The sequence below is a fragment of the Typopeltis vanoorti genome, chromosome 19 (genome assembly GCF_054136105.1).
Source record: "Typopeltis vanoorti isolate ZY-2024b chromosome 19, IOZ_Tvanoo_1.0, whole genome shotgun sequence".
Lineage (NCBI taxonomy): Eukaryota > Metazoa > Arthropoda > Arachnida > Uropygi > Thelyphonidae > Typopeltis > Typopeltis vanoorti.
In genome coordinates, this window is record NC_143567.1 from 17,996,693 (window position 1) to 18,016,311 (window position 19,619).

General features: G+C 36.1%; 1 protein-coding gene across 2 annotated transcripts in view; it reads left to right on the top strand.

The window, feature by feature from the left end:
• Positions 1 to 19,619, top strand: part of Vti1a (Vesicle transport through interaction with t-SNAREs 1a) — a 135,296-nt gene that overhangs the window by 79,901 nt on the left and 35,776 nt on the right. For both annotated transcript variants that reach the window (XM_090409399.1, XM_090409400.1), the window contains exon 5: positions 16,612 to 16,696. In XM_090409399.1, the coding sequence (XP_090265525.1) occupies positions 16,612 to 16,696 (85 nt within the window). The remainder of the gene's footprint in view (positions 1 to 16,611; positions 16,697 to 19,619) is intronic.

Sequence of the window (19,619 nt, forward strand, 5' to 3'; positions counted from 1 at the left end):
TATCCCCTTTCAGCAACCAACCCTTTTTAATATTTATCTAAATGAAATAATAATGGAATAAAAATTTCCATCAAAGTATTATACTTTCTCCTACTGTGAACTTAAACATTCTCCTTTGTTTAATAATTACAAATTCTGAAGATAACTTACAGAAAGATATTTTAAATTTAAATGAAATAGCCAAATATTATGGAATGATAATATCAACAGAAAAAATCAAAAACAATGGCATTTAAAGGACAAGATCCAGTAAGAACTAAAATAGTAATAGATAACAAGATTTTAGAACAGGTGAACTCATTTATAACTACCTAGGATGTATGATAACATATGAAAATGAAAAAAGATATAAACCTAAAAATTGCGAAATATTTAAAAATAACAGGTGTAATTAACTATATTTAAATCTAACCTAGTTCAAAAACAATTCAGGCTAAAAGTATACAATACATTAGCCCTACCAGTCCTGTTGTATGAAAGTGAAATCTGGACAATAAAACAAAAAGACAAAGGTTAATAACAGCTGAAATGAAGTTTATGAGAAAAACTGCAAAATATACTCTATTTGATTACAAAAGAAATGAAGAAATTATGAAAGAATTAAAACAGGAATCAGTAATAGAAAAAATTAATAAATATAAACATAAATGAATGGAACACGTTAAAAGAATGAAAACAGAAAGATTAACAAAAGAAGCCTTAAATTACAAACCATTGGGAAAAAGAAAACCAGGATGTCCTCTAAAGAGAATCAACAATGACTTCTAAGGCTGGAACAGGCCACTCTAGGCCTATTAAATTTGTATTAAGTTTAATTTTTAAACTTAACAATATGAATTTATTTAGTACAGTTAAGGATAACAGTTTCCCACACTTTTAGGAATGGTAAGGCAGTCATTATAATTGAGAATAGCCTGATGAAGTAGGGCTTCAGCCCTTTCATTGTATGAACATACATGTTTATAGACAAATCTGTGTAATAGTTTGATGATAAAAAATATTTGCTGACTACCACCTTGCTTATTTGAGGTCTTAAGTGGTTGGAGAAAGTTCAATGTGTGGTCTCTAGAACAGGATTTCCAGATGTGGTAAAAAATAAATCTAATTAAAAATAGGAAAAATTACCCTAAAGCCACTTATATTACTAATGTACATACAATCTTACAATCTTTGGTGAGTGGAAATCACATAAAAAAAAACTTCTTTTTGGTCATGTTTGTGACTATTATTGTCGCATAATTATAATTAATGAACAAATAAAACAGAATAACAGTCGAAAATTATAGTGTAGGTTGCAATATGTTTTGTTAAAATTGAGCAGAACAAGTGCTCAATCTGTAACCAGAGTTCAAAGAAAATGATACTGAAATTATTTTAAAAAAATTAATTAAAATTAAATTATTTAATGCAGTTGTGAAGAGTATTAAACAGGATGACTTAACATAGCTGGGAAAGCTATAGACTATCCTTTCTTCCTATTTAAGTTGAATGGATGAATTAATACTTCATGACTTTTTTTATGTTTAAGTTAAGGGATATTACATCCCATATAGTTTCTTAGCCAAATAAGAAACTCAAAGAGTTTCATGCCGAATATAGTAGAAACTATATAAAGTTCGGCGATTCCAAGCGTAAGCAAATACCTGGATACTGCAGCACTGATCCCAAAGGGTAGTGCAAGCTGGGGCAACTCGTGATAGAAGTGGAGCAAGCTCCGATCACTCTTCTTGATATTTGTCCATAATGTGAACTTAGCTCCTAGGAACTGTATTTTTGTTCACATTATGAGAGAAGATCACTACCCAGACCGGTTTCGACCTTTATTGAGGTCTCATCAGTGAGTAGCCAGACCTAGTTAATATCAAGTTTGTAGCGAACAGAACTTGTACCCCTTCTATGAGTATTGCCGTGAGGTGCTCTAATAAATTATTAGATATGTGAAGAGCCAAAGGCTTCAATTCGGCGACATATAACTTGTTTAAGTTAAGGGATATTACATCCCATATAGTTTCTTAGCCGAATAAGAAACTCAAAGAGTTACATGCCGAATATAGTAGAAACTATATAAAGTTCGGCGATTCCGAATTGAAGCCTTTGGCTCTTCACATATCTAATAATTTATTAGAGCACCTCACGGCAATACTCGTAGAAGGGGTACAAGTTCTGTTCGCTACAAACTTGATATTAACTAGGTCTGGCTACTCACTGATGAGACCTCAATAAAGGTCGAAACTGGTCTGGGTAGTGACCTTCTCTCATAATGTGAACAAAAATACAGTTCCTAGGAGCTAAGTTCACATTATGGGCAAATATCAAGAATAGTGATCGGAGCTTGCTCCACTTCTACCATGAGTTGCCCCAGCTTGCACTACCCTTTGGGATCAGTGCTGCAGTATCCAGGTATTTGCTTACGCTTGGAATCGCCGAACTTTATATAGTTTCTACTATATTCGGCATGAAACTCTTTGAGTTTCTTATTCGGCTAAGAAACTATATGGGATGTAATATCCCTTAACGTAAACAAGTTATATGTCGCCGAATTGAAGCCTTTGGCTCTTCACATATCTAATAATTTTTTTATGTTATTTTTTTAACAAAAAAAACAGCTTTAATATAACAGTTAGGCTTTTTCCATTAAACCTTCTATATAATAGAAATGACAAGGCCTGATTTATTAGTCACGAAATGTATTCTTAACTCTTTTAAACACTTATGATGTCTGACAAGACAGACAAGTGTGTTTATTCTTTGGAGAGTACAAGAATGAGTTTCATTTACAAACAAAAAGGAAGGAGATTGAGAATTTGGCAAGATTTTCAGACATGCCTTTGGCATATGGAAGGGAAACTCTGGAAATATCATTCTTGAAAGAATGACGGCCATAGGAATTATAATGATTATAGATGAAAGTGTCTTTGATAAAAGAAGAACATTTTTAAGAGAACCTGTAGAGAATGAATAATGCCTATCTTGAGATGGATGATGACAAGAAGCATCAGTGTCTCATTGTTCATCTTTCTGTATCCGGAAAAAACTGAAAACTACATTAGGTTGTCTTTGTATGAAGATATCCAGGAAAGGACAACTCTTATTTTCATTTCTTTTAAAAATAAATTTAATTCTTGGTGAACAGAATTAATTTTGTGAAGAAAAACATCTAAGTCAGATAAAGATATGCTTGAGAAAAGATCAGAAAACTTTGACAGCCAGCATGAAGTATTTGCACTTGTCTACAGCATTTTAATACGCATGCAAGCTGATCTTTCTCTCTCTCTCTCTTAATTAGATACATTAAACTAAGAAACAGTTATTATTATTAACCAACACACAGTATTACTGCTGTTTCCACTGAGCTATTTTCAGTTTTATTTCCTGGGGACTTCATTACTGTGTACAGAATTTCTGTAATTATCAGGAAATGCCATATTCATAAATTTCAGTTACTGATATTAAAAAAAAAAAAAAAAAAAAATCATTCCTTCCCATCTCAGACACTCATCATTAATTGATTATGACATTTCAGTACTATCTCATGTTTAGATTTTGCCATCACTCTAAGAAGATTCCTGTGGTGGATTTCATGTTTAATATTAACAAGAGTTCCTTTGTAATGTGCTTATTCACTTTCAGATAGAATCAGATTTAAAACTATGCATTTTATAGAAATCTGTACCTTCTCAGCCACTTTAAACAAAAAAAGAATTCTATCTGTCATCTTAAACACAACAGCTATATTCTCATGAGATCCAATAAAGGATGTGCTGTAGTAATCTGGAATAAAAAAAATAAAAAATAAAAATTTTGAGATGCTTAACATTTATATTCCGTGATAATTCTATATACTGATTCATCTCCAGAGAACACACATTCACAAATAAATAAACTTTTACATAAAGTGAAGTCTTGAAATGAGAAAGCAATAAAAAAAAGTTAGTTCATTATGTTAGAACTCCTAGCTGTGCATCATCATCATATCCTTAGGAGGTGTATTTTTTCTTATGATAATACTATATGAAAAGTTACATCATTACTAACTTCCTATCAACAATTATCCTCCAGATTAGTCTATTATCTGTCAACATTCCAATATTATCATATTTATATTTCTGTCTTTTAAGGCACTTTTTACTGTCAGTTCATCAACATATTGGTCTTCCACTGGATCTTTTTCCTGCCATCCTGGCAAAGAATTCTATGTAAGTGACCATATCATCTGAGATTAGCTCTGAAAGAATGACATGTAAGAAAGTTTTAAAGCGAATAAAAGTTGAGCAGCTCTCAGATGTGAATTAGAGACTAAAATATACAAAGATTATTGAAGAAAAAATGAAAGAGTTTGAGAACAGGAACCAAACCTTGGAGATTCAGTGGCAAGCCTTGAAGAAAACCCTGATTGATTCAGCTAGAGAGAGATGTGGTGAAGTTGTCTGCAAGGATAGAAAAATTAGAACTCCATGGTGGACACAAGAAGTTAAAGAGGCATTGAAGGAAAAGAAGAAAGCATATCAAAAGTTCCTGGCAAATAAGTCAGCTTGTGCTCTTAGAGAATACAGAGACAAATGTAAGAAAGCTAAACAGTGTGTAAAACTAGCTAAACAAAAGTCATGGGAGGACTTTGGCAAGCACATAGAAAATAAATATCAAGAAGGTGGCAAAATATTCTGGAGGTTGTTGAAGAAGCTTAGGAATGGAGGAAAGAGTGCTGTAAAAGAAGTTAGAGATGATAAAGGTGACATGAAAACTGGAGAATAAGATATCCTTGAAGTATGGAGTAATACATACATACATACATACATCTTCAAGGCCCACTCTTCCTTATTGGGTTATGGGGGCAAAAGCTGCAAGAGGAACTTCCAATGGTCACGATCCTCTGCCACCAAGTTCAGGTGTTCTGGTGGGATTCCCAAATGTGTCCACCCAAGGTTTTGGATATAATCTATCCAGCGAGTCTTTGACCTTCCATGTGGCCTCCCACCCTCTGGCTTGGCAAAGAGGGCCTGCTGAGGGAGCCTCTCTTGTGGCATTCTGACCAGGTCCCCGTACCAGCGTAACTGTGATCTCTCAACACGTAGAAGCAGCAGTTGAGTATTGAGGGTTTCCCGAATTGCAGAGCTTCTGACTCTGTCGAGTTTTGTAAGCCCCGCAACCCCTCGAAGGAACCTCATTTCAGCCGCTTGGATTAGTGTCCGCATTCGTTTGGTCATTACCCAACTCTCATGACCATAGGTGAGGATGGGGACATAGACTGTATTGAAGACAGCCAGCTTTGCTTTCTGGCTTAACTCCTGCTTCAATACTACTGAATGGCCGAGCTCCCGCAATATTGAGCTTGCTAAGCCAATTCGAGTATCTAGCTCTACGTCCCATTTTCCATCATTCGTGAATATGGACCCAAGGTATTTAAACTTCTCCACCTGTCTCATTGGGACTCCACTTGCATTTAGAGTGCACTGGGATGGTTGTCTTGAGACAAGAAATGTTTCAGTTTTGGCCACACTGATCTTCATTCCGACGTCTGCACAAACAGCTACAAACCTATCCAGGGTCCGCTGGAGGTCATCTGTGGAAGAGCTAAGCAGAACTAGGTCATCTGCAAAAAGCAGACGTCCAATGCTGCATTTTCCAATTCTGACACACTCACTGCCTCGGCTGTGCCTATCAATCCAGTCCATAAATATTATGAAAAGGAGGGGTGACAGAACACACCCTTGGCGGAGGCCAATGGAGACTGTGAAAGGTTCAGACTTTGTGCTGTTTACCCTGACACAAAACTCTGGGCATTCATACAGGGACCTGATGGCAGTTAATAGTTGACCATCCACTCCATATTCCTGTACTACTTGCCAAAGCTTATCCCAAGGAACCCGGTCATATGCCTTCTCCAAGTCCACAAAACGTGTAGACATTCTTGGCATATTCCCAAGATTTCTCAAAGACTTGCCTTAAAGTGAAGATTTGGTCAGTTGTGCTTCTACCAGGACGAAAGCCACATTGTTCTTCCTGGAACTTTGACTCAACTATGCTCCTGCACCGTCTTTCCAAACACTTAGCATACACTTTCCCAGGCAGGCTGAGCAGAGAGATGCCACGATAGTTACTGCAATCCTTCTGGTCTCCCTTCTTAAAGAGTGGTATTATTATGCCTGTCTGCCATTGCTTTGGTGCTCGCCCAGATATCCAAGCAGCTTGACACACTCGAGTCAGCCAGAGAACATCGTCTTGATTTAAGGCTTTTAGCATTTCAGGCCGAATTTCATCATCGCCAGCAGCCTTGCCCGATTTTAGCGATTTTATTGCTAAATGGACCTCTTCTGCTGTGAGACTAGTCATTGCCCCGATCTGCACCTCTTGGATGTCCACAACTGCTGGGCCACCCGGGTTAAGAAGGCTCTCAAAGTATTCCCTCCATCTGTGGAGGATATCCTTCTCGGTTGTTAAAAGTGCACCATCAGGGGCCTTAATTGCCCTTGCTGTGCACGATTTCGTCCCTCGAAGGCGGCAGATGGTCTGCCAGAATACTTTGTTTGCATTTGCATAGGATGAATCTAATCTTTCTACAAAGGATTCCCAAGCCTTCTGTTTTGCTGTCTTTACTGCCTTAGCAGCAGCTTTTCAATGTTTTTTTCAATGTCTTTGTCTTTTTATTGCTGACCTTCATACCATATCTATTACAACAGTTATTCAATTTAGTCAGAGAATCTTGCAGACTTGTAGCGGATTTATTTAGAAGTATAACATCGTCCACATAAAACAAAGAGCTGACATTAACACCTCCAATTTTGATATCATGTTTAATACCACTTTCCTTCATTATATGATCCATATAGATAATGAATAACAGTGGGGATAATGTACATCCTTGTCTCACACCAGATTTAACATTAAACCATCTTCCTGTGCTTCCTTCAATTCTAACTGCTGATTTACATCTCAAATAAAGACTAAGTATTGCTTGATATAATGCCCCATTGACACCATATAACTGTAGCGTATTGAATAGCTTCTCTCTCTTGGCACCTTGTAATATGCCTTTTCCAAATCGACAAAATTTAAATACAGATCTTTGTTATATTCCCATGATTTCTCCACTATTTGTCGTAAAGTAAAGATCTGATCCTCACAGCCTCTATTTGACCTGAATCCAGCTTGTTCTTCACCAAGCTTTTCTTTCACAATTCTTCTCAACCGTTTCTCAAGTATGCTTGCATATATCTTACCAGGAACACTCAATAGGGATATACCTATGTAATTTTCACATTCAGTTTTATTTCCCTTTCTATATATGGGTACTATGAGTGCTCTACTCCGATCGTCTGGAATTCGTCCATCTGTCCAGGCATTCTGAACTATGCAGTGCAGCCACTGTAAGACATTTATACTACCATACGTCAGCATTTCTGGTCGAATATCATCTACTCCTGCTGCCTTTCCACGTTTCATGCCGTTGATGGCTTTTTCTACTTCAAGTATGGATATGTATTCCTGACTGCATGCCTGGTCAGTGTTTTTTATCACTGTGCTGTCATCACTGCTTGTTTCATTTAGCAAATTTTCAAAGTAATTACTCCATACTTCAAGGATATCTTTTTCTACCGTTTTCATGTCACCTTTATCATCTCTAACTCCTTTTACAGCACTCTTTCCTCCATTCTTAAGCTTCTTCAACAACCTCCAGAATATTTTGCCACTTTCTTGATATTTATTTTCTATGTTTTTGCCAGAGTCCTCCCATGACTTTTGTTTAGCTACTTTTACACACTGTTTAGCTTTCTTACATTTGTCTCTGTATTCTCTAAGCGCACAAGCTGACTTACCAGGAACTTGTATGCTTTCTTCTTTTCTTTGCTGCCTCTTTAACTTCCTGTGTCCACCATGGAGTTCTAATTTTTCTATCCTTGCAGACAACTTCACCACATGCCTCTCTAGCTGAATCAATCAGGTTTTTTTTTCAAGGCTTGCCACTGAATCTCCAAGGTTTGGTTTCTGTTCTCAGACTCTTTCATTTTTTCCTTCTATAATCTTTGTGTATTTTAGTCTTCAGTTTACATCTGAGAGCTGCTCAAGTCTCTAGCTGAATCAATCAGGGTTTTTTCCAAGGCTTGCCACTGAATCTCCAAGGTTTGGTTCCTGTTCTCAAACTCTTTCAGTTTTCCTTCAATAATCTTTGTGTATTTTAGTCTTCAGTTCACATCTGAGAGCTGCTCAACTTTTATTCACTTTAAAACTTTCTTACATGTCATTCTTTTCAATATGAAATTCAATTTTATACTGCTCAAGACTAAATAGTGATCGCTTCCAATTTCAAATCCTCTGTACACTCTGGTGTCCTGCACCAGGGAAAAAACATCACTATCAACAATAACAGTCAATGAGACTTCTCTTATTCCTTGCCTCTTCTCTCCATGTGAATTTGTGCACATTTTTATGTTGGAACATGGTGTTAGTAATAACCAGTCCATGTCCTGAACAGAAATCCAACAGATATTTGCCATTATTATTAGCTTTGCTCTTTTCTCCAAATTTTCCCAAAATATTTTTGTATGTCTCACAATCATTTCCTACTCTGCTATTTAGATCCCCAACAAGTACCAACTTTTCATTTTTCATTGTGTCAGTAGCTTTCCCCAGAGCTTCAAAAAATTCCTCTACTTCTACCTTAGTAGAACCTTCTGTGGGACCATAGGCACAAATAAGTCTCATTGTCCAGTTTCCCATTCTGATATTTGCCCATATCACTCTACTTGACACTGTCTGCCATTCAAGAAGATGAGCCTTGTATTTTGTATTGAACACTATGGCCACTCCTTCTTTTCCTTGATTGTCATTGCCTGAATATAACATTTTGTATTTATTGCTCAGAAAGATCTCACCAGTTTTTGTCTTTTTTGTTTCAGTCACCCCCCTATTATGTCAATCTGTACTTATCTAATTCCTCAGCTAGCTCCATTTCTTTGCCATTCAGGCTTCTTATGTTGATAGTACCGATCTTTAACTCTGGGGATGTTGAGTTAGGGTGTGTTTTCAGATTTGTTCCAGTAGCTGACTTTTCGCTGTTTGCCCTGGTTCCCTGGCGAAAACAACAGGCGCCTTGTTTAAGCGAGGGACGCCACAGCCGGCATGAATTTTGTCATGTTGTACCATCATTTGTATTTTGGTTTAACCAATAGGAATACAATTTGGTCAGCTAAATCCCAAATTGCCAGCCCATCCTTGTTCGTTCAGTATCCGGGTAGATACCCTATCCTCACCTTCACGTGCACTACGTGAAGGTGAGGATTGGACATTAAGTCAGAAGCTCTGGTCGGTTCTCTGCATTCCTTTAAAGGCTATGTGGAGGTCTCCTCTCAGTTATACAGCTTTGACCCTTAAGCACCCCACTTGGGGTGCTTAAGGGTCATTCATTATCTATATGGATCACATTATGAAAAAAAGTGGTATTAAACATGATATCAAAATTGGAGATGTTAATATCAGCACTTTGCTTTATGCGGACAATGTTATACTTCTAAAGAAATCCGCGACAAGTCTGCAAGATTCTCTGACTAAATTGAGAAACTGTTGTAATAGATATGGTATGAAGATCAGCAATAAAAAGAGAAAGACAATGAAAATAGGTAGAATCATTGAAAATGTCAACTGTGTTGTGAATGGAGAACTTGTGCAACAAGCAAAACATTTCATCTACTTAGGCACGATTTTTAGTGAAGATGGTAAATTAAATATGGAAATAGACAACAGAATCAACAAAGCTGGTATGGTAGGAAGTCAATTGAATAAATTCATATGGAATAAGAGAGAAATTAGTCGGAACACTAAATTAGTTGTATACAAGACAGTGTTCAAACCAGTTTTAACTTATGGATCTGAGAGCTGAGTCAGAAGTAAAACATTTGACCAAAGACTAGATACTGCAGACATGAGAGTCCTATGAAAGATTAGAGGCATGAACAGATGGTATCAATGGCAATATCATATTAAAAACGATTATATTAGGAAAGAAATTGAAATTGTCAGCATCCAGGAATGCGTTAGCAGAGCTAATCTCAGGTGGTATGGTCACGTAAACAGAATAGTTGAGAAAAGATTAACAAAACAAGTGTTCTCTGCCAAGTTGGCAGGAAAACGACCCAGAGGAAGACCAAGATATAGGTGGATTGATACGGTACAAAGTGCCTTAGACGATAGAAATATAAGATCTGGTAATGTTGGAGTCTTGACAAGTAACAGACTGATCTGGAGGAAAATTGTAGCTAGCAAGTTAGTAATGATATAAATTTTTCATTTAGTACTATCATAACCTGTACACCCTGGAGGGTACATGGCAGGAATTTGATGATGATTATGAACAATGGTTAAGTTCTTTCCTAATATCATTGGTTTTAATATGATACTACCATTGATGCTATCTGTTCAGTCCCCTAATCTTTCTCAAAACTCATATCTGTGGTCTCCAGTCTTTGATCAAGAGTTTTATTTCTTCTCAGATACATAAGTTAAAATTGGTTTGAACACTGTCTTTATTTACTGTTTAGTATTTTGACTATTTACTGATTTAGTGCTAGTTTAGTATTTTGACTAATTCCTTCCTTATTCTACATAAATCTCTTCAGTTGACTTCCTACCATACCATTTTTGCTAATTCCACTATTTCCAAATTTAATTTGGCATCTTCATTAAAAATTGTGCCTAAATAGCTGAAATGTTTTACTTGTTCTATAGGTTCTCCATTCAGGATGTAGTTGATGTTTACAATGTTTCTGCCTATTTTCACCATCTTCGTCCTTTTAATGCTGATTTTCATATCAGATTTATTACAGCAGTTATTCATTTTGGTCAGGGAATCCTGAAGACTTGTACTGTATTTATTTAGGAGTATAATATCATCTGCATAAAGTAAAGAGCTGTAATTAACATCTCCAGTTTTGAATGAGGTTTAATACTGCTTTCCTTCATAATGTAATCCATTTATTTATTTTTATTTCTTTCTATGGCATTAATAACAAAACATTCAGTAGAATACATATTTTAAAAGCAAATAAAATTAAATCATTTTAAAATCCAATAAAATTAAAAGGTTATATCCATATTAGTCAAATAGTTCATAGCTTCAGGAGTAGCACTTAGAAAGTCTGTTTTGTCTCCTGAATATGCTCTAAGATAACATTGGGTCACAATATGGGGATGATCGTTTACCCCATTTAAAAAGCATATCCACACACACACTATGACCAGTTACTATTCTATTAAGCTGAGTCCAGGATTTTCGCAGAAGGTTTGAGCACGCATCAGAATTTTCTTGTAATTTGTTGAGAAAAAATTTTGTAAATATCATCTGGCTGGCTCTGCCACTGTTCTTTCCACTTTTGCTTCAGGTTTGAAGTTATATTGTAATAGTTGTTGGGCTAATTGTAATGGTGGATGTCTCAATCTCAGTCATTGTACACTCAAATCTGGGAGATCTAAGTGTATTGGCAGGGCTGTGTTCTCCAGGATTTTCTTATACTCCTGTAAGAGAGCTTTAGTCCTGTGCAGATTCGGTGGAACAATGTTGCTAAGAACTGGGAGCCAGTGTGTGTGTGGGCATTGATTTGATTGTGCCAGAAATCAGTCTCATTGTATTATTTAGTTGGTTATCAACAAGTTTAACGTGTGCTATTTACCCACACTGGTGAGCAATATTCGGCAACAGAGAAAACTAGTCCGAAAGCTGTAATCCGTAGATTATTGGCTGTTGTTCCCCATGTCGTGCCTATTAGTTTCTGTATTACATTATTACTGGTTCTTAACTTAGCAGCAATGTTTGTTAGGTGTTGCTTATAAGAGAGCGTGCGGTCCAAGGTCATGCCCGAATACTTTTTAAACTTATTGTGTCTTAGTAAGCATCCTTCAAAGCAGATATGCAAAGTCGCATCTGCCGTGTGATTATTAAGTGAAAGCTTGATACTTCTGTTTTGTCTGGTGGTTCCAGACAAATGGAGGTTCCAGCTCTGGCTTGAGCTGGAACCTCCATTTTTTGTAATATAGTAAATATAGTAAATAAATGTAAAAAATGTAATACCTAAATTACAAAAATAACCTATTGTTTTCAGATCTGGGAAATGCTAATTGAGCTAGAATGATTTGGCAGCCAGTCTAACACTTAGTTCTGCTAAGGCATGCAGTCAAACAATGTAATCCATATGGATGATGAATAACAGTGGGGATAATGTACACCCACAGACTTCACATCAAACCATCTTCTTGTACCTCCTTCAATTCTAACTGCTGATTTATAACTCAAATAGAGAGTATTGCTTGATATAATGTCCCATTTATTATTATTATTTGGTAACCTTCATGGAGCCAACAGACTCATCATGGGAGGCCCACTCAACCAGCAACATATTGAGTGGGCCTCCCATGAGCTTTGAAGTTATTTATTATTTAAACTACCTGCACTCGCAATGCATTCCACTCACTAACAATTCTCCAAATAAAAAAAATCTACTTCTCATACCATTCTTCACAACATCTTTATACAACTTCCAGGGATTGCCTCTCATTCTTTCCATCTTAACATCCACTCTTTTTATAATTTCTTCTGTATTAAATTAATCTGATAGAATCCCTTAACTATTATTCCTTAACTATTAATTATTCTCTATTATATCTCCTTTTCCTCCTGTCCACCAGCCTCTGTAATCCACATTCTCTCAAATGCTCTTCATAGCCAACACTCCAGAATTTTTATATCACTTTGTGTATTTGTCTTTGGACCACTCTAGTGTTTCCATATCACAATAAAAACTGTGACCAAATCTGGCACAATGATCCATATGTGGTCTGACCACTGCCTTATATAGAGGTACGACCTCCTTATCCCTACATGTCAATGTCCTTTTTATCATAGCAGCTATAAGATGTGCAGTCTTGCATCACATGCAATGTGCCCTCAGAACTTCAGTCCACTTTCCACCATCACTCCAAGATCCCAAATCTCATCTACTTCCTGAAATACAGCTCCATCAATACAGTATGTAGCTTTATATCTCTGTATCCCAAGTATAACACCTTGCATTTATTTTCATTAAAACTACAATCCCACTCATTTGTCCAAGCTAAAAGTCTATTCAAATCTTCCTGTAGAAAATTAACTACTCCTGATAATTCTATCTAACTTTGCATCATCTGCAAACATTGGAAGATCCCCAGTCAATCCACATGGTATGTCATTAACAAATAAGTTAACCATCAGGGGCCCAAGAACAGAGCCTTGAGGCACAGTACTGTCATCTTCCTTTTCTGAGAAATTGCTCCATCATACATAACTTGCTGATAATGTTCAGAGAGCCAATCTCTGATCCATCTAATCAGTATACTATCTCTTCCTATCTTCTGCAGCTTGTACACCAACTTATCATGTGGTAATCTCAAATGCTTTTGCAGAGTCCAAGAATATCGCTGTATATGATTCTCCCTTATCCAACACATTTGCCACCTTATAATAAAACATAAGCAGATTGCTAAAACAAAACTTGCCCTTCACAAATCCATTATGTTCATCAACCCAATCCTGTATTCTGTTCCTAACCAATCTCTCCAACACCTTGACCACAACCTCAAATATACAGACCAGTCTTTAATTGGAAATTCCTGTTCTCCAACCATGCTTCTGGAGAGATTATTTTGCCTTCTTTCAACTTTTTAGGAACCTTCCCCACTACGACTTTCATTAAATAATTACAAGTGCACGGCTAACTCTTTTGTACATTCTTTAAAAATACATGTCATCCATTTTCACAGCCTTATTAACATCTAACCTGAGCAACACTTGACACACTTCTGATTCTAACTCAGCATCATTCATACCACTATGATAAACACTGATGAAGTTTTCATTATATAATTCTACTATATCATTTGCTATTGTTACTCTGCTACCATAACTATCCACCAGTATCAACCTGCTATAATTATTTTCCCTCTTGCTTTCCACATAGCAGAAAAATTCTCTTGGATTAGTTTTGACCTATCTTCCAATCTCCTCTCATATTCTACTTTTCCTTTTTGAACAATACTTGTCACTTTTATGGCTTGCACTTTATATTCCTCATGTATCTGAAGTTTTCATCTAACTCCCTTCTGATAATGACTCACCTTATAGTTTTGCATATAGACCTTCTTGGTAATTTTTTCCTGTTTGACTACCCTCCAAACCAATACCTCATGATCACTTTCACCAACAGGTGGCCGTGTAGATACCTCATTCACAACCACATCCTGTGTGGATTTCACTATATTAATACTGATAAACCTTGTGTTACTTCGGTCACATGCTGCTTTAGATAGTTATCCTATAGAAAACTCAACAAAGTCACTCTACTTGTTAGTCACTATCTCTTCTTTCCAATCCACATTCTTATAATCAAAATTTCCCATTAGGATCATCTTCCTTTTACTTGCCCAACTAATTTGTCTAAATATTTCACAATCAATACTCTTCACATTCCCTGGCCTATAATAGCATCCTATTAGATATGCTGTTCTACTGATCTCAACTTCACACCAGACAGCTTCAAAATGTTCACATATGCTACTGTTTTCCACTTCGACTCTTGAAGGACACAATTCCTCTGCTACCATTAACATTACTCCCTCTCTTCATCTTCCTATCTTTTCAGAAAATTCTATATCCCACCATTTCAAGTTCTTACAGTATATCATCCTCAGTCAACCAAGTTTTACTTATGCCAATTATCTTTGGGCATACTGATTCAATTAGTGCTGCAAACTCTACCCTTTTATTTCTCATACTCCGTACATTAGTATACAACCATAACAATTCTCTACTCTTTGAGGCCATCCCATCAACACAATCACTTTTTACTCTCTCTGCTATAGTGCATTTCTCTCTTTGTCCTGACCATCCCCATTTCCCTGATCCTAACTGAGATTTTCATTTATATTCTTATCATCTCCACCATTTTGCACTGTTCTTTGCTCTGCTATAATCACTTCTTCACCTTTGTATCCATCTTCTTCCCATCCTTCCACAACCTGCTTCTTAACATCTCTCTCTCTGACTCTTAGTGGTACTAATTTCATATGAATCCTATTTACAAAATCCTTAATAATATTGAGTTTTGTTTCCAAAGTCAATGTTTTTCTTTTCTTGCTAGCTGTAGAAGAATCGGACTTGCTTCTTTTGGATGACACTGTTATTTTTTATGTGATAAAATTTTTATCAAGAACATAACATTAAACAATCACAAGGTTTGTAGACTATAAAAATCGTGTATGAATGGAGACCGCGTGAAACACGTCAGTGCTTGTTCACAGCATGTTCGACACTGGTGAATGCGGCCGGTGCCTGAAAGATACGACTAGTGGTGAGGCGTGAAGCAGGATGGGAATACGTACATATAAGAAACCGCGTAACTCCGGATTCGCATAAGTCAGGGTATGACTGTATGTATATATTCCAGATGGCATTCCTGTTGAGTGTTTTCAATTACAATGCTGCCACTGCTTGTTTCGTTTAGCAATCTTCCTAAGTAACTACTCCATACATTAAGAATATCTTTATCATCGGATTTCATCTCCCCTTTATCTCTAATTCCTTTTACAGTACTTTTTCCTCCATTTCTGATCTTTTTTAATAGCCAGAATATTTTCCTCCCATTCATGTGTTGTCTCCTCTTTCCTGATATTTATTTTCTATGTTCTTACCAAAATCTTCTCTTCCCATGACTTTTGTTTAGCTAATTTTGCAAAGTGACTAGCTTGCCAGGAACTTTTGATATGCTTCCTTCATTTCCTGGACTGCTTTTGTAACTTCCTAGCTGTGCATCCTTCCAAAAATTCAAAAAAAGAAAATGGTCCTTTCACCCATAACATAACAGATTCTATTGGCTGTTCAACTACAAACTTTCAAAACATTTGCTGACAGTTCTCTTCTCCTTTACTGGTAATTATCCAACACATATTAAACTGAAGATTTCAAAAACAAGATTTCTAAGATTATATTGTTACTGACTGTTTAAGCCACTCTTCAAAGGATAAATGTTTCCACTTTCCTCTCCAGGTGTTTACAGAATTCCATGATTCTGATAAATCAGGTCTTGTTAGTCATGCCATTTCTGCACAGAGTTAAAGGAGAAATAAAGTGTTATATTAATGTTGTCATATGAAGAAACCTGTTAAGCTTACTTTTATCATCTAAACATAAACAGGAAGAATTGCCTGAAACTTCCTCGGTTTTGGGACACTGTTCTGCTTAACTTTCTTTGAACTCAGATGGTTGAAGATTGTGGTCTCCTTATTCTTTGAACATCATGTATTGCAATATGTACTATAATTTTCAATTGTAAACTGTTTTAATTTTTCTTTAATTGTTATTAATATTTCTTTAATCAACTGGTTCATGAAATGGGATCAGAAAGTTTGTTATTACATATTCAATTCTCTCCTACTTTATAAGAGATGAATTCAACATGTGAACTAGTCTCTTAATTAGTTTCAGTCCTGTCTGTTTGCATGTTAATATATAAACATATATTTTTGTGATTCTTTTCAATAGTTGAGTCATTTTCTTTTATTACTTATGAACTAATTTCAAATTACTCTTTTAAGAAACAAAGACTTTTGGATAGCTCAGAAAAGTTGGAACGAGCCTCACGAAAGCTTGAAGGTGGCTACAAGATTGCTCTAGAAACTGGTAAGTATACATTTATAATCAGTTCTCACTGTAGTGAACTGGTTTGATATAGTGAAAGGTTTGTTGTTCTGGTTATATTTTTGTGTATTGTTGATGTTATGGGACTTTGCGTACGCCTTTGTAGTATCTGTGATCAAGTTCACTATTAAGGTATTTGCTGTAGTGAGAATTGATTATACTTAGGACTTGCAGATCACAGAGATAACATAGGCCTGCAAAATTCGAGTCATGAAAATGTGTCTGGAAACTATTAACTGTTTCTGATTTATTTTTGACTGTTGATTTCAAATATCTCTTCCATTTTTCTCTATCACATAAGGATTTTTCACAAAATGGATCTTGATATTACAGTAAAATAGCTTTAAATCGCATTATATTAAGTAAAATAACAGTATTTAAACAAATCTGAAAACACACCCCAAAAACACAAAAAAAAAACAAACTGGTGAGATGTTTCTGAGCAATAAATACAAAATGTTATACTCGGGCAATGACAATCAAGGAAAAGAAGGAGCAGCCATAGTATTCAAAATTAAATAAGAGGCTAATCTTCTTGAATGGTAGGCAGTCTCAAGTAGAGTGATGTGGGCAAATATGAGAATGGGGAACTGGACAATGAGACTTATTTGTGCCTATGGTCCCACAGAAGGTTCTACTAAGGTACAAGTGGAGGAATATTTTGAGGCTTTAGAGAGAGCAGCTGACACAATGAAAAAGGAAAAGTTGGTCCTTGTTGGGGATCTAATTAGCAGAGTAGGAAATGATTGTCAGACATACAAAAATATATTGGGAAAATTTGGAGAAACGAGCAAAGTTAATAATAATGGCAAATATCTGTTGGATTTCTGCTCAGGACATGGACTGCTTATTACTAACACTATATTCCATCATAAAAATGTGCACAAATTCACATGGAGAGAACAGGCAAGGAAAAAGAAAAGTCTCATTGATTTTGTTATTGTTGATAGTGATGTTTTTTCCCTGGTGCAGGACACCAGAGTGTACAGATGATTTGAAATTGGAAGTGATCACTATTTAGTCTTGAGCAGGATAAAATTGAATTTCATTTTAAAAAGAAGAACAAGTTGAGTAGCTCTCAGATGTGAACTGTAGACTAAAATACACAAAGATTATTGAAGAAAAAATAAAAGAGTTTGAGAATAGGAAACAAACCTTGGAGATTCAGTAGCGTGCTTTGAAGAAAACCCTGTTGATTCAGCCAGAGAGGCATGTGGTGAGGTTGTTTGCAAGGATAGAAAAATCAGAACTTTATGGTGGACACAGAAGTTAAAGAGGCAGTGAAGGAAAAGAAGAAAGCTTATCAAAAGTTGCTGGCAAATAAGTCAGCTAGTGCTCTTAGAGAATACAGAGACAAATGTAAGAAAGCTAAACAAAAGCCATGGAAAGACTTTGGTAAGAACATAGAAAATAAATATCAAAAGGTGATATCAAGAATCTGGAGGTTGTTGAAGAAGCTCAGAAATGGAGGAAAGCGTGCTTAATGAAAACTGGAGAAAAAGATATCCTTGATGTATGAAGTAATTACTTCAAAAAATTGCTAAATGAAACAAGCAGTGATAGCACAGTGATAAAAAAACACTTAACAGGCATACAGTTCAGGAATACATATCCATACTTGAAGTAGAAAAAGCCATCAAAGGCTTGAAATGTAGAAGGCAGCAGGAGTAGGAGATATTCGACCAGAAATGCTGAAGTATGGAAGTATAAAAGTCTTACAGTGGCTAGACATAGTTCAAAAGGCCTGTACAGAGGGACAAATTCCCGATGATTGGAGTAGAGTTCTCATAGTACCCATATATGAAAAGAGAAATAAAACAATGTGAAAATTACAGAGGTATTTACCTACTGAGTGTTCCTGGTAAGATATATCCAAGAGTACTTTACAAACAGTTGAGAAGGATTGTGGAAGAAAAGCTTTGGGACGAACAAGCTGGATTGAGGCCAAATAGAGGCTGTCAGGATCAGAGCTTCACTTTACGACAAAAAGTTGAGAAATCAAATGAATATAACAAAGATCTGTATTTAAGTTTTGTAGATCTGGAAAGGCATATGACAAGGTGCCAAGAGAGAAGCTATTCGGAACACTATGGTTATATGGTGTCAATGGGGCATTATATCAAGCAATACTTAGTCTTTATTTGAGCTGTAAGTCAGCAGTTAGAATTGAAGGAAGTGCAGGAAGATGGCTAAATCTGGTGTGAGACAAGGATGTACATTATCCCCTCTGTTATTTATTATCTATATGGATCACATTATGAAGGAAAGTGGTATTATACCTGATATCAAAATTGGAAATGTTAATGTCAGCAATGTGCTTTATGCAGACGATGTTATACTTCTAAATAAATCTGCTACAAGTCTGCAAGATTCCCTGACTAAATTGAATAAGTGTTGTAATAGATATGGTATGAAGGTCAGCAATAACAAGACAAAGACAATGAAAATAAGCAGAAACATTAAAAATGTCAACTGCATTGTGAATGGAGGACCTGTGGAACAAGATAAACATTTCAGCTACTTAGGCACGATTTTTAGTGAAGATGGTAAATTAAATATGGAAATAGACAACAGAATCAACAACGCTGGCATGATAGGAAGTCAGCTGAATAAATTTATATGGAATAAGAGAAATTAGTCAAAACACTATGTTTGCTGTGCTCAAACCAATTTTAACTTATGGATCTGAGAGCTGGGTTAGAAGTAAAACACTTGACCAAAGACTAGAGACAGCAAATATGAGAGTCCTGAAAAAGATTAAGGGCACGAACAGATGGCATCAATGGCAATATCATATTAAAAATGAGGATATTAAGGAAGAACTTGACCTTGTCAGCATCCAGGAATGCATTAGCAGAGCTAATCTCTGGTGGTATGGTATGGTCACTTAAAGAGAATGGGCGAG